The 12,929-nt window shown below is 42.1% G+C and overlaps 1 protein-coding gene across 2 annotated transcripts in view; it reads left to right on the top strand.

Annotated features, from left to right (window-relative positions):
• Window positions 1-4,319: 4,319 nt before the first annotated feature.
• KDM5A (lysine demethylase 5A) overlaps window positions 4,320-12,929 on the top strand; it is a 51,460-nt gene continuing 42,850 nt past the window's right edge. For both annotated transcript variants that reach the window (XM_036400602.2, XM_036400601.2), the window contains exons 1-5: window positions 4,320-4,643; window positions 6,433-6,510; window positions 8,097-8,219; window positions 10,373-10,543; window positions 11,012-11,146. In XM_036400602.2, coding sequence (XP_036256495.1) covers window positions 4,479-4,643; window positions 6,433-6,510; window positions 8,097-8,219; window positions 10,373-10,543; window positions 11,012-11,146 — 672 coding nt within the window. In that variant the 5' untranslated portion in view covers window positions 4,320-4,478. The remainder of the gene's footprint in view (window positions 4,644-6,432; window positions 6,511-8,096; window positions 8,220-10,372; window positions 10,544-11,011; window positions 11,147-12,929) is intronic.

Raw genomic sequence — 12,929 nt, 5'->3', positions numbered from 1 at the left:
CCGGGATGGTCGGAGGGCCCATGGCAGAGTACCGGGCCTGTGGGGAAAAATAAAATCAGCCTTTATCCACACCAGCAAAACACGCCATTCAAAACGTCCCTTTTCCTTTGAAAGTGACCTGGCATTCGGAAGCGGCCACAAGAAGTTACTGGCACAAATTCTGGCTGAATTGAATGTGTTCTTTAGGTCATCCCGGTGCCTTGTAGCCTCCTCATCCTCCCCATGTTTCCCAGTAGTACCTACGTGTTGTCATTTATGCACCAAACGATTTCCTAATTTATTAAGTGTGCTGGAGAAAAACCAATTTGCTGAGTGTGAAAAACGCCAATCACTTGTTTTTAAAATTTTAAAAGTTTAATAGTAATAAAATGGTTATAAAAATAGTAATATAATTAGAGTAATAAAAATTTGGACAATTAGGATTTAGGACAATATGAGACAATAAAAACAAAAAGTTAGGGACGTCCAGGTATCTTTTTCTGGGCAAAATAAGCCCGAAAAAGGACACATGTTAACAGAGGATTAACCCTTAAAAGCAATAGCCTGTTGCATATTCATACACCTCATACATTATGCATAAATGCCATTCAGACAATGGATTCTCTCTGGTCAGTGTCAGCTTCTTCCTATTAATCCTAACAGTGTCTTCAGGGATGAGCGAGATGGGATGAAGTTCGTTCTTCTGATAAGGGAGCAATAAATTCTTTTTCTCTGAAGATTTAGGTGTCATGTGGCTGCTACCTTGGTGCAAGTCCTCTCTTTAAAAAAAAAAATTATCTTACATAGCATAGTTTCTATTTTAACATTATGCTATAACCTAAAAGTACATTTAATACACTACTTAAGAAAATTAATACAGCATAACTTTCTAACATAACACGTATAATATTCATTTTAATATTTGTGAAAAGCCAATCATAAAATACGCATTTTTCACACTCAGCAATAAGCCAGGGTTCTTTTTGCCTTAAGACTTTGTTTAAGAGACATGGACTTTTTTTGTCAAAGAAAGGCTTATTTATGAAACCACGAGGTTCTTCCTTATCACAATTTGCAGCTTCTTTGTGAGAGGAAGAGGAGGGGCAGGCTTTTATCTCTTTTTGGTGACCAGCGACAGGACCCGAGGGAATGACCTTGTGAAAAACGCCAATCACTTGTGTTAAAATTTTAAAAGTTTAATAGTAATAAAATAGTTATAAAAATAGTCATAAAAAGTAGAGCAATGAAAATTTGGACAATCAGAGTTAGGATAATAAAAGCAAAGAATTACGGATGTCTGGGTGTCTGGCACTCTGCTATAGAAACACACCTTGCTAACAAAGGATTAACTCTTAAAAGCAATAGCCTGTTGCACATTCATATATCTCATACATGATGCAAATATTCTTTTCAAACAAAAGGTGTTTTCTGGTTATTGTCAACTTCCTCCCTCATCTTGTAAATCAATTGTCTTGGTTCCTCAAAGTCTGGTTCTTCCTGATAAGGAGGCAATAATTCTTCTCTTGGTTTTTTTTTTTGTGTCTTGTTGCTGTTATCTCTCCTTGAGCTAGTTAGAAAAAGTACCTTACATCACATAGTTTCTGTAGCCTAAAACTATATTCTGCCACACTACAGCACTACAAAAAAAGGATTAATACAGCATAACTTTCCAACATAACACATATAGTATTCATTTTAATATTTCCAGAAAGCCAATCATATAATATGTATTTTCACACCTTGAAGCTGTGCCAGGGCAGTTTGAGGTTGGGTATCAGGAAAAGGTTTTTCCCCCAGGGGGTGGTTGGGCACTGAACAGCTCCCCAGGGCAGTGGGCACAGCACAGCCTGCCAGAGCTCAAGAAGTGTTTGGACAATGCTCTCGGGCACATGGTGTGACTTTTGGGGTGTCCTGTGCGGGGCCAGGAGCTGGACTCAGTGATCCCTGTGGGTCTCTTCCAACTCAGAACATTCTGTGACTCTCTGATTCTCCATCAAATCAATTTTCTCATGAAACAGAGAAAATAGCAGGGTAGATCATTTCTCTTGACAAAGTCCAGAAGAAAGGCTGCTGTCAGGGACTGGCCCTGATGAGCCTTGTTGGTTGGTCCCTTCCAGCTCAGGATATTTATGATTCCCTGGGGTTGGAAAGGGGGCTCTCCCCACTCTTGTAGAGCAGCTGCATACATTGTATGAGGGGCTGAAGTCATCTCTCAGGGAAATGATAAATAACCCCAGATAACCAAGGAGAATAAAACTTGACATGGAGTACACATGGATTATCACATTCACATTCTCTGGAAAAATCCCTTTGCCCAGGATTTTTCTCCTGGGAAGCTGAGTAGCCTCAGAGAAAAAAAGAAAACAATAATTTGCTCCTTTGCTTCTCCTCTGTTTTGCTCATGTGGAATATGTTTGGAGATTCTTTTCACTGTTTGGCCAATCAGGGCCAAGCTGTGTCGGGATTCTGGAGAGAGTCACGAGTTTTCATTATTAATGTTTTAGCATTCTGTAAGTATCCTTTCTGTATTCTTTAGTATAGTTTAGTTTAGTATTCTTTAATATAATATAGTATCATAAAATAATAAATTAGCCTTCTGAGAACATGGAGTCAGATTCATCATTCCTTCCTCCCTGCCATGGTGGTCCCTGCAAATACAATATGTGGAGAGGTGTTTTGAAGGATAGACAGCCCCAAAACCAGAGCAGGTAATAGAGAAAAGCTTAACATTCTCTTTTAAAAAGGGTCTCTTGCAGAACTGATGAGAAAAATGCCCCCTCAGGTTATATGGGATATTTAGGTTTTGCTGCTGCAACATTCCCAGCATTGCCGTCCAGTGACCTCCACCAGCCTAAATATCTTAACATAAAACCAAAACAACCTTGAAGAGTCTACAGGGAAACCAGCAAAAGAGTGGATCTCAAAACAAAGCTTTTGAGCAGGGAGATTTTTCCTTCTGGTATTCCTGGCTAAATCACTGCTTATCTTAGAAATCGGGTACGTGGTGATTGTGTTGTTGGGAATACAATGTATTTCCTCAAAAGATTCTGGTACAGCTCATCAGAAGACAGACACAACCAACTAATAAAAGAAAAGAAGTGGAAGGAGCTTGTAGAAATATATATTTTCTAGATACTAGTGAGGAAACGTCTTCATTCCACATACTTATGTAGTCCTACATAAAATTATCAAGCATCCATGTCAGAATCTCCCTATGAAATATAAGAATACTCAGCAACAACACAATAACCTCAATTTGCTCAATGTTTTATGAGATCAGTTTGGTCTTACCTGTAACTTCTGTTAAAGTTAGCCATTTGCATTGGAGGTGTGTTTCCCACACGTAAAATGTGGGTGACACCTCTTTAATCTGGCAGGGAAGTGACGCAGAGAAATGTTTTAATCTGCGTGCAGCAGATCTTGTAAAGCCTCCTGGTAACAGGAGGAGGGAATTAACTTTTCCTGAGGCTGAAATAGAACAGCAGCACGGAGGTTTGAATAATCAGTACGAATAAAGTGAGATTTGGTAGACAGCGAAGGCACAGTTCTGGTTAAACACGACATACAATTTATTTGGTTAAAAAGACATACAATTTACTTTGGAAGACTGCGTTGCAATGAATAGGTAAAAGATACAGATCTCTCTGTGGTGACAGTGACAGCACCCGAGGGAATGGCCTGAAGCTGTGCCAGGGCACGTTTAGGCTGGGTATCAGGAAAAGGTTTTTCCCCCAGAGGGTGGTTGGGCACAGCACAGCCTGCCAGAGCTCACGGAGTGTTTGGACAATGCTCTCGGGCACAGGGTGTGACTGTTAGGGTGTCTGTGCAGGGCCAGCAGTCGGACTCTGTGATATTTGTGGGTCCCTTCCCCATTAGGGCGCTTTCCTTCGGCACCGACCGCTCCTGAGGGCAGGGGCGGGGCCTGCGATGGGGCATGGCCATGAGGGGGCGTGGCCTCTGGCGGCGCTCCTGACGTCCGGCACAGACAATGGGCGACGCGGCCCCGCGGAACCGGAAGTGAATGGCTTTAATTTTGTCACACATTCCTCCGCGGCGGAAGTGGCGGTGGCCCCGCCCTCCCCGGTCCTCGGCCCTCCTGCCCCGGCGCAGTACCCTGAGGGGCGGCGGGCGGGGCGGATTTGTGCTGGGATCTGTCGCGGGGGCGTCCCCGGAGCGGCGGGTGCGGAAGCCACCTCTCCAGAAGTAGCGCGGCGGACGGACTACTTTTTGGATCGGAAGGCAACGTGCGAAAACTTCCGGGGAGGGATTAGAAAGGCGCGTCACTTCCGGCGGGCCGGGACGCGAGGAGTGGGGTTCGGGCGGGGGCAGCGGTCCCGGCCGGGACGGCGACAGCGGCTCTCGGTAGCACATCCCGCCGCCCCGCCCGGCAGCGCCGCCGGGGGATGCGCCTCGCTCCCCGGCCCGGCCCCTAAGGCCCCCGGCCGTCCCTCTCCGCCCTGCGCTCCCGGCGGCGGCGGCGCCCCCCTCCTCCTGCGGCCATGGCGGGGGGCGGCGGGTCGCGCTACGCGGCCGAGTTCGTGCCGCCGCCCGAGTGCCCCGTGTTCGAGCCCAGCTGGGAGGAGTTCAGCGACCCGCTTGGCTTCATCGGCCGCATCCGCGGCCTGGCGGAGAAAACCGGCATCTGCAAGATCCGGCCCCCCAAGGTACCGCCCGCCCGGGGGGGCTGAGAGCGACCGGGCCTCGGTGGCCGGGCCTCGGACGTGAGGGGCTGGCCAGGCCCCGCTCTCGCTCGGGGTTTCGTGTGTCGCTCTCCATAGGCCGCGGTGTCCGTGCCAGGGACGCCGAGGAACCTGTAGAATCTTTGACCTCCGAGCGGGGTTTTGTAGAGGCTGCTCTGAGCAGCTGGGAAGCGAATAGTGAGTGCATGGCGCTGCCCGGGACTCGGTGCTATTTTTACTTCCACAACGCCAGCAGTCGGCTTGGAAAAGCTGGGGAGGCTTTGTAGGTGAAATCGGGCGTTTGCTCCGGGCAGGGAAAAGAGAGAAGCAAGGGTATTTGTTCGTTATGGATCATTGTTCATAAACACAGTTCTTAGACTGTTAGAAGGAGGACGGCCAGCCTGTTCTTGTACGGGCGTTGTTTGTGCACAGCTCCTCAGGAGCAGCTCAATCTCTCCGAGGGTTTGGTCGTTACTTAGGGTCACCTGCCCAGTGACCAGGCAGGGCAGGTCATCACACAGAGAGCATCAGACAGCTTGGCAAAAGGCACTTATTTCACTGAGTTATTAAAGTACAAATAAACTTCAAATACAGCTGTTAGTAAGAGACTTGAAAGCAGTGAGAGAGGTAAAAACCTGAAAAGACAGCGTGTAGCTGAGAGCAGTGTGGGTATGGGGGTTGCTGATTGGATTTCAGTGCTCTCTCCTGACCTGTTTTGGTTTCCAGAATGTGTTCAGTTGGTTTAATGACATGGTGAAAGCTTGACCTCCAAGGGGCTGCCCTTTCTAAAATAAGCTGCATAGCTCAGGTTGGGAGGCCACAAGGAGCGGATCCAGATCCTGTTCATTGAGGATAAGTGGAACTTTCCTGGCTCTTGGATGCATTGGTGTTTCTCTGAGGCTGCTCAGCTGCTTGCCCTGCAGGTTTTCACAGGACACGTGTGTCGGGTTGATTTGCAACCTGCAATAATTGCTAAATCACACATTTCATACTACCCTGACTGATTAATTGCCGTTTCCTATAAATAGAAGTTGTAAATATTTAAGGTTGTGCTTGAGGCCTTTATTTGCTGCTGCAGATTGTGTGGCTTGGCCACCTGTAATGGTGTGTCCTCCTTCAGGTATAGTCACTGCCAGGTAGATCTGCTGTGACTGAAGCTTTGGCAAAAAGTGCTAAAAAGCTGAATGACGTGTTTTGATGTTGTAACACGGTTTTGAGAGACGAGCTGGTCGGTGGTTGCACCGACCCCTGACAGTGCTGAGAAAGTCATTATTTAAGGCTCAATTCCTGTTAAAGAATTGGGCTCCTGACTGGTGGTCTTGTCTTTACTGAAATGACTGTGGACAAGCAGAAAACCATTAGATGTGTTGTGATGTGCCTGATTTAGTCTTTGTTGTTGTTGACACTGAGGATTTTTCAGTGTGCAGGATATATGGATTCTTTATTTAAAGTAAATAAATAACAGACCAGCTTCAGAGTGTGTCTTGTGTTTAAGCTTAGCATGAGGTAATGCATACTGAGATGCTTTCAACCTTATTTTCTTTGACATTTTTGAATCTGTGAGGATCTTTCTTCAGACTAAAATATGGTGGGAGGAACATTGTTGTATAAGCACAAAAATGTCTTAAAATTGGAAAATGATATCACCAGTTGTTCTTAGAAACTAATTTACTATTGGAAGCTTGTTTACTCAGGCATTATTAGGGTGTTTGGTCTTGTGCATTTTTCAGAGAAGTTTCTGGAAGCAGTAAAATGTCTTTCTGTCTCTGTTTAGGACTGGCAGCCTCCATTTGCATGTGAAGTACAAAGTTTTCGTTTCACTCCACGAATTCAGCGCCTGAATGAACTGGAGGTGAGCTTTTCCACTGTTGATATAACTTTGTGTTTGCTCTGAAAGAAAGAGGTATCCCTGCTTGAGATTGGCATCTTGGCGGGTTTCTGGATGGGGGACACTTTAGAAGCCCATAGATGATATTGATGTTTATATTTGGCAGTGGCAGAGTTTGTATAGAATAACTCTCCCACGCTTTGAGAAAAATCTGGTTTTTATTTTATTACCCAAAATAACCACAGGAGTTTTTCACATTCACCTGGTAGTGTCTAGAATGAATTCCAAATATCATGTGTGCAGTAAGAGCAGCCAGTGTCTAGCCTTCAGAGCTCCACCGGCAATGATTTTTTCCTCTTAAAATATTTCCTGCTGCTCTGATGCCTCTGGTTACCTCATACTGTCGTGAGAATGCCTTTTAAGCCTTTAAGTTATTTTTATAGGCTTATTATAGCTGGTTAATTTTATGATTTAAAAACTTATGTGAGCTGTCTTGAAAGCAGTATGACCTCCATTCTGTCCTGGTTTTTCCTTTTCTCTGCAACATTTCTCAAAGCCTTGCTTTGTTTACGTACCAAAATGTCATTTGGCTTGTAAATGGGGCTCCTTATGGAAAGTGATTTGGGTACTCCAGAGAAGAGGCCCTTTGTGTGGGTAAGGCATATATAAAAACTGGCATATATAAAAACTGTTGGTAATTCCTCTCCTCCCCACCAGTAATTGCCCTGTTCACACCACCACTGTGTCGAATCTTAACTTCTTTTTGCCAGGGTTGGGATTAAATAAATGCATGGGATGGTATTTCTTGTTTGGACCGAGATGTTTATTAGTTCTTATCTATGTTGCAATCTCACAAGCCATCAGTTCTACAGCACTTCACTCTAACAAGCTAAAAAAAAATGGAGCCCTATCTCTCTTTCTACAAGGCCTTTTAATCTCTAATTAAGAAATGACACTTAAATTATTTTTACTTTTAACCTAATAACCAACCACCCCTGGCCCGCAATGCGGACTTTATCTGATTACACAAACCACCCAAACCTATGAAGAAGAAAGTAAAGAAGGACCAGCCTCTACCCTAAAACCTCTATCTTGCTTTATACATATTACTATATTCTAAAACTTTAAACTCTGATAAGTTTTCTACCATGTGATATTACACACTTCTAATCAAACCGCACACCCATAATCTGTTTTGTCATTCTGTTTTGGAAGCCTTCTCCATGGCCTCAGGTCAAAAGCAGTGTTCTCTTGGGGGTCACAATTAATAATTGTTCTTGTGTTTCTCCCTGGAATGCTGATTATTTCTTAAGCATGCGTTTTGCTTTCAGACCAAGAAATTATTTGGTAGGAGTTTAATTTATAGTGTCCTAAGTGCAGAGAGAAAAGCATATCTAATTTTCTTTTTGTAAAGACTTTCTTTTTAACAATATTTCTATTTTTAGTTTGTTTTTTTTTTTTTTTTACCTGACAAAGAAATACCTCCCTTGCCAAGTTGCATGTTGAAAATGGAAACACTATAAAAACTTAACTTATTTTCTCTCAGGACTGTAAGGTTTTGTCACATTTGGTTTTGAACATACATGATTGTCTACCTTTACTGATTCCAGGCAATGACAAGAGTGAAACTGGACTTTTTGGATCAGTTAGCAAAATTTTGGGAACTGCAAGGATCCAATTTAAAAATCCCTGTGGTTGAGAGAAAAATACTGGATCTTTATGGTTTGAGCAAGGTAAGTATTTGTAGGCCTTAGGCAGAGATTTCAGTTTTCAGTCCAGCTCAAGAAGCCAAACAAGAGGAAGGGCTCGTGTTACAGAGCTAATCTCATTAATCCAGAGGGTAAATAACTGGGAAAAATACAGTGAAAAAAACATTTCTAATTTGAATGTTTATGGCAAACATGTCACAGTGTAATTAAATCAGTTACCTTTGGCTGGATTGGTTGGATTCCATACAGCAGGTATTTATTACCTTGTTTAGCTTGAATGTCCTGATGTCAGCTGGCCTCTTGATTTTCAGTTCTCCATTTTTACATGCGGTGGAGCTACAGGAGTTTGAGGCCTTCTTTGGGAAGGCAGCAGTATGTGTGCATTTCAGCTCTGGTCAACAATTCTGTAATGAATTGTTGCAGTTTCTGCTTCCTCTCTTCCAGCAGAGGTTTTTATAAAAACATCTTTGAAAATATATAATGTCATCTCCAGGAACACTTACTTTAATTTCCAAAACAGACTTTGCTTAAAGCTGACTAGAAATGAATATTTCCGTAGTTATGTTTGGTGAACACACCAAACTTCTTTCAAAGTTTATGCACAAGTCTCTGTTAGAATTTGGTTTTGCACTGGCAAAATAAATGTACCGTTATAGACTTAGCTGCTAATAAATATAAATAGGTAGATTTCTTCTTGCAGGGAAAAGACCGAAGTTCTGGTAGTTCTAGTGCTTCTAGGTTAGAGCATCAGTTTCCATTCCCCATCAAGATTTGTTTCTCTTAGGTAAGTAAAAATGTAAATGAGTATATTTTTGTTTCAAAGAAAGTCAAGTATTTTTGAAAGTCTGGAAGGGCTGATAAAACGCAGAGAAAAGCTGATAAAATGTCTTCCTGTATTTTTTTTCTCTTTGTGTCTATGGTGGCTTACTGGGATATGCAGAATATCAGAGAGGTACTGGAGAATATCTGGGTCACTGTAGTGAGCTGGAACATTTCAGTTGGCTGTAGATTTGCAGCTCTGAGTTGATTTGGTTCGTTACTAGCTTCTTTAGCTGTTGTTCATGCATAGATAATTTTGGAAAACAAGTTTTCCTGGAAATTTTCAAGATAAGTTGAAATTTAGGACAGGTTTCATTTTAAAAGGTTTTTCTAGAGCTTTTCTGTAAATACAAGGAAAAATAATGATCAATAGTATTTAAATCTAACTCTGTGTGATTATAGGAGAAACCTGAATTAATGAATTTACTTGTCACTGTCAGACTTTTTACCTCAGCCTTACAAGCAAACCATAAATTTCACTCCAGTAATAAAATGTTCTTGCCTTGAGGTTTCTAACAGTATGTGAAACATTAAGCTTGACATTTAGTCTTCAAAGAAATGCAATGCAAAAGTACACTGCTGTAAAAATGATACTAGTTTTACAATAATATAAATGGAATTATAATCCATTTGTCTTTTAAGTTGTTTGGCAGTGAAATTAAAAGGAATGGAGGCAGTGGAAATGTGGCCTGTGTGTCAGAGGAAGCAACTCATATGCTGTTATATTGCTTGCAGGCAAATTGTTTTGTTTTTAATTGTATATACATATAGATGTAAGCAGTGATAGTTCTGTATGTCAATTACTGGTCTCAGACCAATTGAAGTCATGTGTAATAACTGGACTGAGTTGGAAGGTAAATTTACTTTTCCCTCTTTTTATAGTAGTCTCTCTTCCCTCCAGGGTTTTGTGAGAGTTCTAAGCTCCAACATTCCCTGCTGACTGGGGTCTGTTAAAATGGGCTTTATTGCTGGCCAGACTTGTGTTTTACAGCAGAGTACAAGTCTGGTGAGGGTTAACTTTTCAGTTTGTTCTTGTGGTAGGTTTTGTATCTTTTCCAGCACATGATAAACCTTAACTGTTGGACTCCTCCTGACACACGGACAGTGTGCATTTTACATTTGCTAGTAAATTAAAAATCACATTAAATATATGAAGCGATAAGAATATTAAGTTATTACTTATAATAACTTATAATTTGTTATTAAAGGACTAGTCTTTCAGGAAACAAAAGCTGATTTCAGGATTCTGTCACTTTTCATGGAACCTTTTAACATTTGATTGGTTTAATTGATTCTTGCTTTACGCAAGCTGGTGAGAGCAGCTCAAAACCCTGAACTTTTTATTTTATTTATTTCAGATTGTTGCCAACAAAGGAGGCTTTGAAGTAGTGACCAAAGAGAAGAAATGGTCTAAAGTGGCGAGTCGGCTTGGCTACCTGCCAGGGAAGGGCACGGGCTCCTTGCTCAAGTCTCACTATGAACGGATCCTGTATCCCTACGAGCTCTTCCAGTCCGGGGTCAGCCTCATGGTGAGATGCTCCTCTTTCATGCTATGAAGAGGGTACCCAGAAGGCACACACAGAGCTCTGTTACTCCATGTGAAACTGGGCCATGGGGTCAGTGCTGTTAGAAGCTCCAGCTGTGCCAACAAAGCTAGAACCACCCTCGTAGTTATCTGTGACAGGCCAGAAGTTGTGACATGACCTTGTGTAGTTATTTTCTGGTATTTCTTTATAGGACTGAAGTCAGCCATGTTGGGACAGAAAACAAGGCAAAAGATGATATGTTCAATTGGAAATGTTTATTTTTCTCTTGAAAAATAACCTGCTAGCTAGGATTTGGTTTTCTTATTTGAAGGGTGAATGAATTAATTGGCCTCTTTTCCAAATGGTCTGCGTGACTTCACTCGTCCCATTTCTTAGCACACAGAATGATTCATAGGCTGTGAAATGATTAGCACTGCCTGACCAACAGTGTCCTGTGCTCTGCTCCTCCAGGGCATCCAAAAGCCTAACTTGGATCTTAAGGAAAAAGTGGAGCCTGAGGACCTCAGTTCAGATGCCCAAGCTTCCCCAAAGCAGGCTTCAAGGATGAATGTTATGCTGAAGAGAACCAGGCGTGTCAAATCCCAGGTATTCCTGTTGATCGGCTCTTATAGACAGGGAACTCTTTATTTCTCCCACCAGTGCAGCAGCCTTTGGGAACCTGCTCAGCAGCACCACCAGGAAGCAGTTTTCATTTAGCTAAAATCCAGAGAAGTAACTCTCAGTTTGTAACTCTGAGATCTGGTTTGATACAGCATATGCATGGTTTGTGTCAAAACGTCTAAAAGTTGCTTTTTGTTTACTGACAAGTGACCTAAGTACCTTGGTAAGGAATGTATCTGTGAAAACAAGACAGAAAGCTGTTTGTGAGTTGATGTTCAAGCTTCTGCTTGTACAAAGTTCTAGAACTTTTAAAAACCTTTTTAAAATATGCCTCTTAATGGCATAAATGCAAATACTTGGAAGTAATGGTTAATTGTGGAATTGCATGTGGGACTAACTATCTCAAGCTGGGCAGGCAGTTCTTCTGAAGAACTGAAACAGATGTGTGAGGAGATGAGCAGTGATGGCTGGAACTATATAGGAGCTCTACAATTATTCTGCTGAAAAGCAGTTTCCTTCCTTCTGGATTACTGGTGTTACAGGAATTTCTGGTATTCTAGTAGGTGATAGTAACTCCTGGGAGGTACCCCTGGGAAAATCTGAGTTCAAACTGAATCACCACCATTTAAAATTGCTGTCTTACTGAAAATAATTGTGGGGTATTGCCCTGGTGGCTCTGTTGCACTGTTTAAATCAGACCTTCCCCTTCTGACAGAGGTACTCCTTGCAGGCAGCATCCTGAGGTTTTTCACATGAAGTCTGGTGGCTCCCTGCTGGCTCATCAGCAGAGCGTGGGTGAAAGCTGGATTTATATGCAACCAACTTCCTACTTGCTTCATCCTATTCTAGACTTAGTTCCAGCACCACAAGGTTTTTTCAAATGCTCTTTAACTGCCTTTTTTTTTTTTTACAATGCACCTTTCCTCTCACAGAGGTATTTGAGTATCCTTTGTAATTTTTTGCCTTCTTCTCTGATGGTTTAGACTGAATTGTCTTTTTTCAGTGTGTTTTCTCAGCTTGCTAAAGCTGACTTGAAGTTATATATCATAGCCATATAGCAGTGCATTACACAAGCAGTCCCAGGCTTGTTGATCTTCCCAGATCTCTCAAACAAAGTATGGGTAATGAGCTACCCAGAAAATCTGAGTGCTGCAGAAATTTCAGCAGTCATTTGCTATGTGGAATTCTTCTTTGGATTTGAATGAATCTCATGGTGAAATGCCAGTATGTCCTTTTTCTCACACAGACATGGTGTAAAAGTGTCACTGTTTTACCAAGGTCCTGTGGGATCTTTTTTCTTGCTGATTTCAGTAGAATAATAATAGTGGTCATTTCTCCATGTTGCAAAGATGATTCTTTGGTGATCCTGGCACTGTACAGGTGTTTCACTTTGTTTGAAGGGCCTGCAATTCAGAAATGAGAGATCATTTTATTTAGATAATCTGCAAAAAAAAATATATTTAAATACCTTTTATTAGGCATGTAGCCATGTTATCTTCTAAGCATTACAGTTACTAAAATGGCTGAAGTGAGTTCTTTAATACAGGAAAAAAGTCATCCTACTTGCACATTCAGAAGAAGTAGGTTTTGGCTGTGTTGGAAGCTGTGTATAACTATCTTAAGTCATCCCTGGAGCAGCATTTAGAGCCAGATTTTTCCTCAGTATCCAGAAATGGTAGCAGTGTAAAATAAATATCTGAGAACATGGAGACATTGTTCCAGATTTCAGTGCACCTTTTTATTGTAGACAGGACTCTGTTTATTGTCT

This window comes from Molothrus ater, chromosome 5 (genome assembly GCF_012460135.2).
Source record: "Molothrus ater isolate BHLD 08-10-18 breed brown headed cowbird chromosome 5, BPBGC_Mater_1.1, whole genome shotgun sequence".
Taxonomy (NCBI): Eukaryota; Metazoa; Chordata; class Aves; order Passeriformes; family Icteridae; genus Molothrus; species Molothrus ater.
Note: the sequence above shows the minus strand (reverse complement) of the source record. Positions and strands in the feature narration are given on the sequence as shown.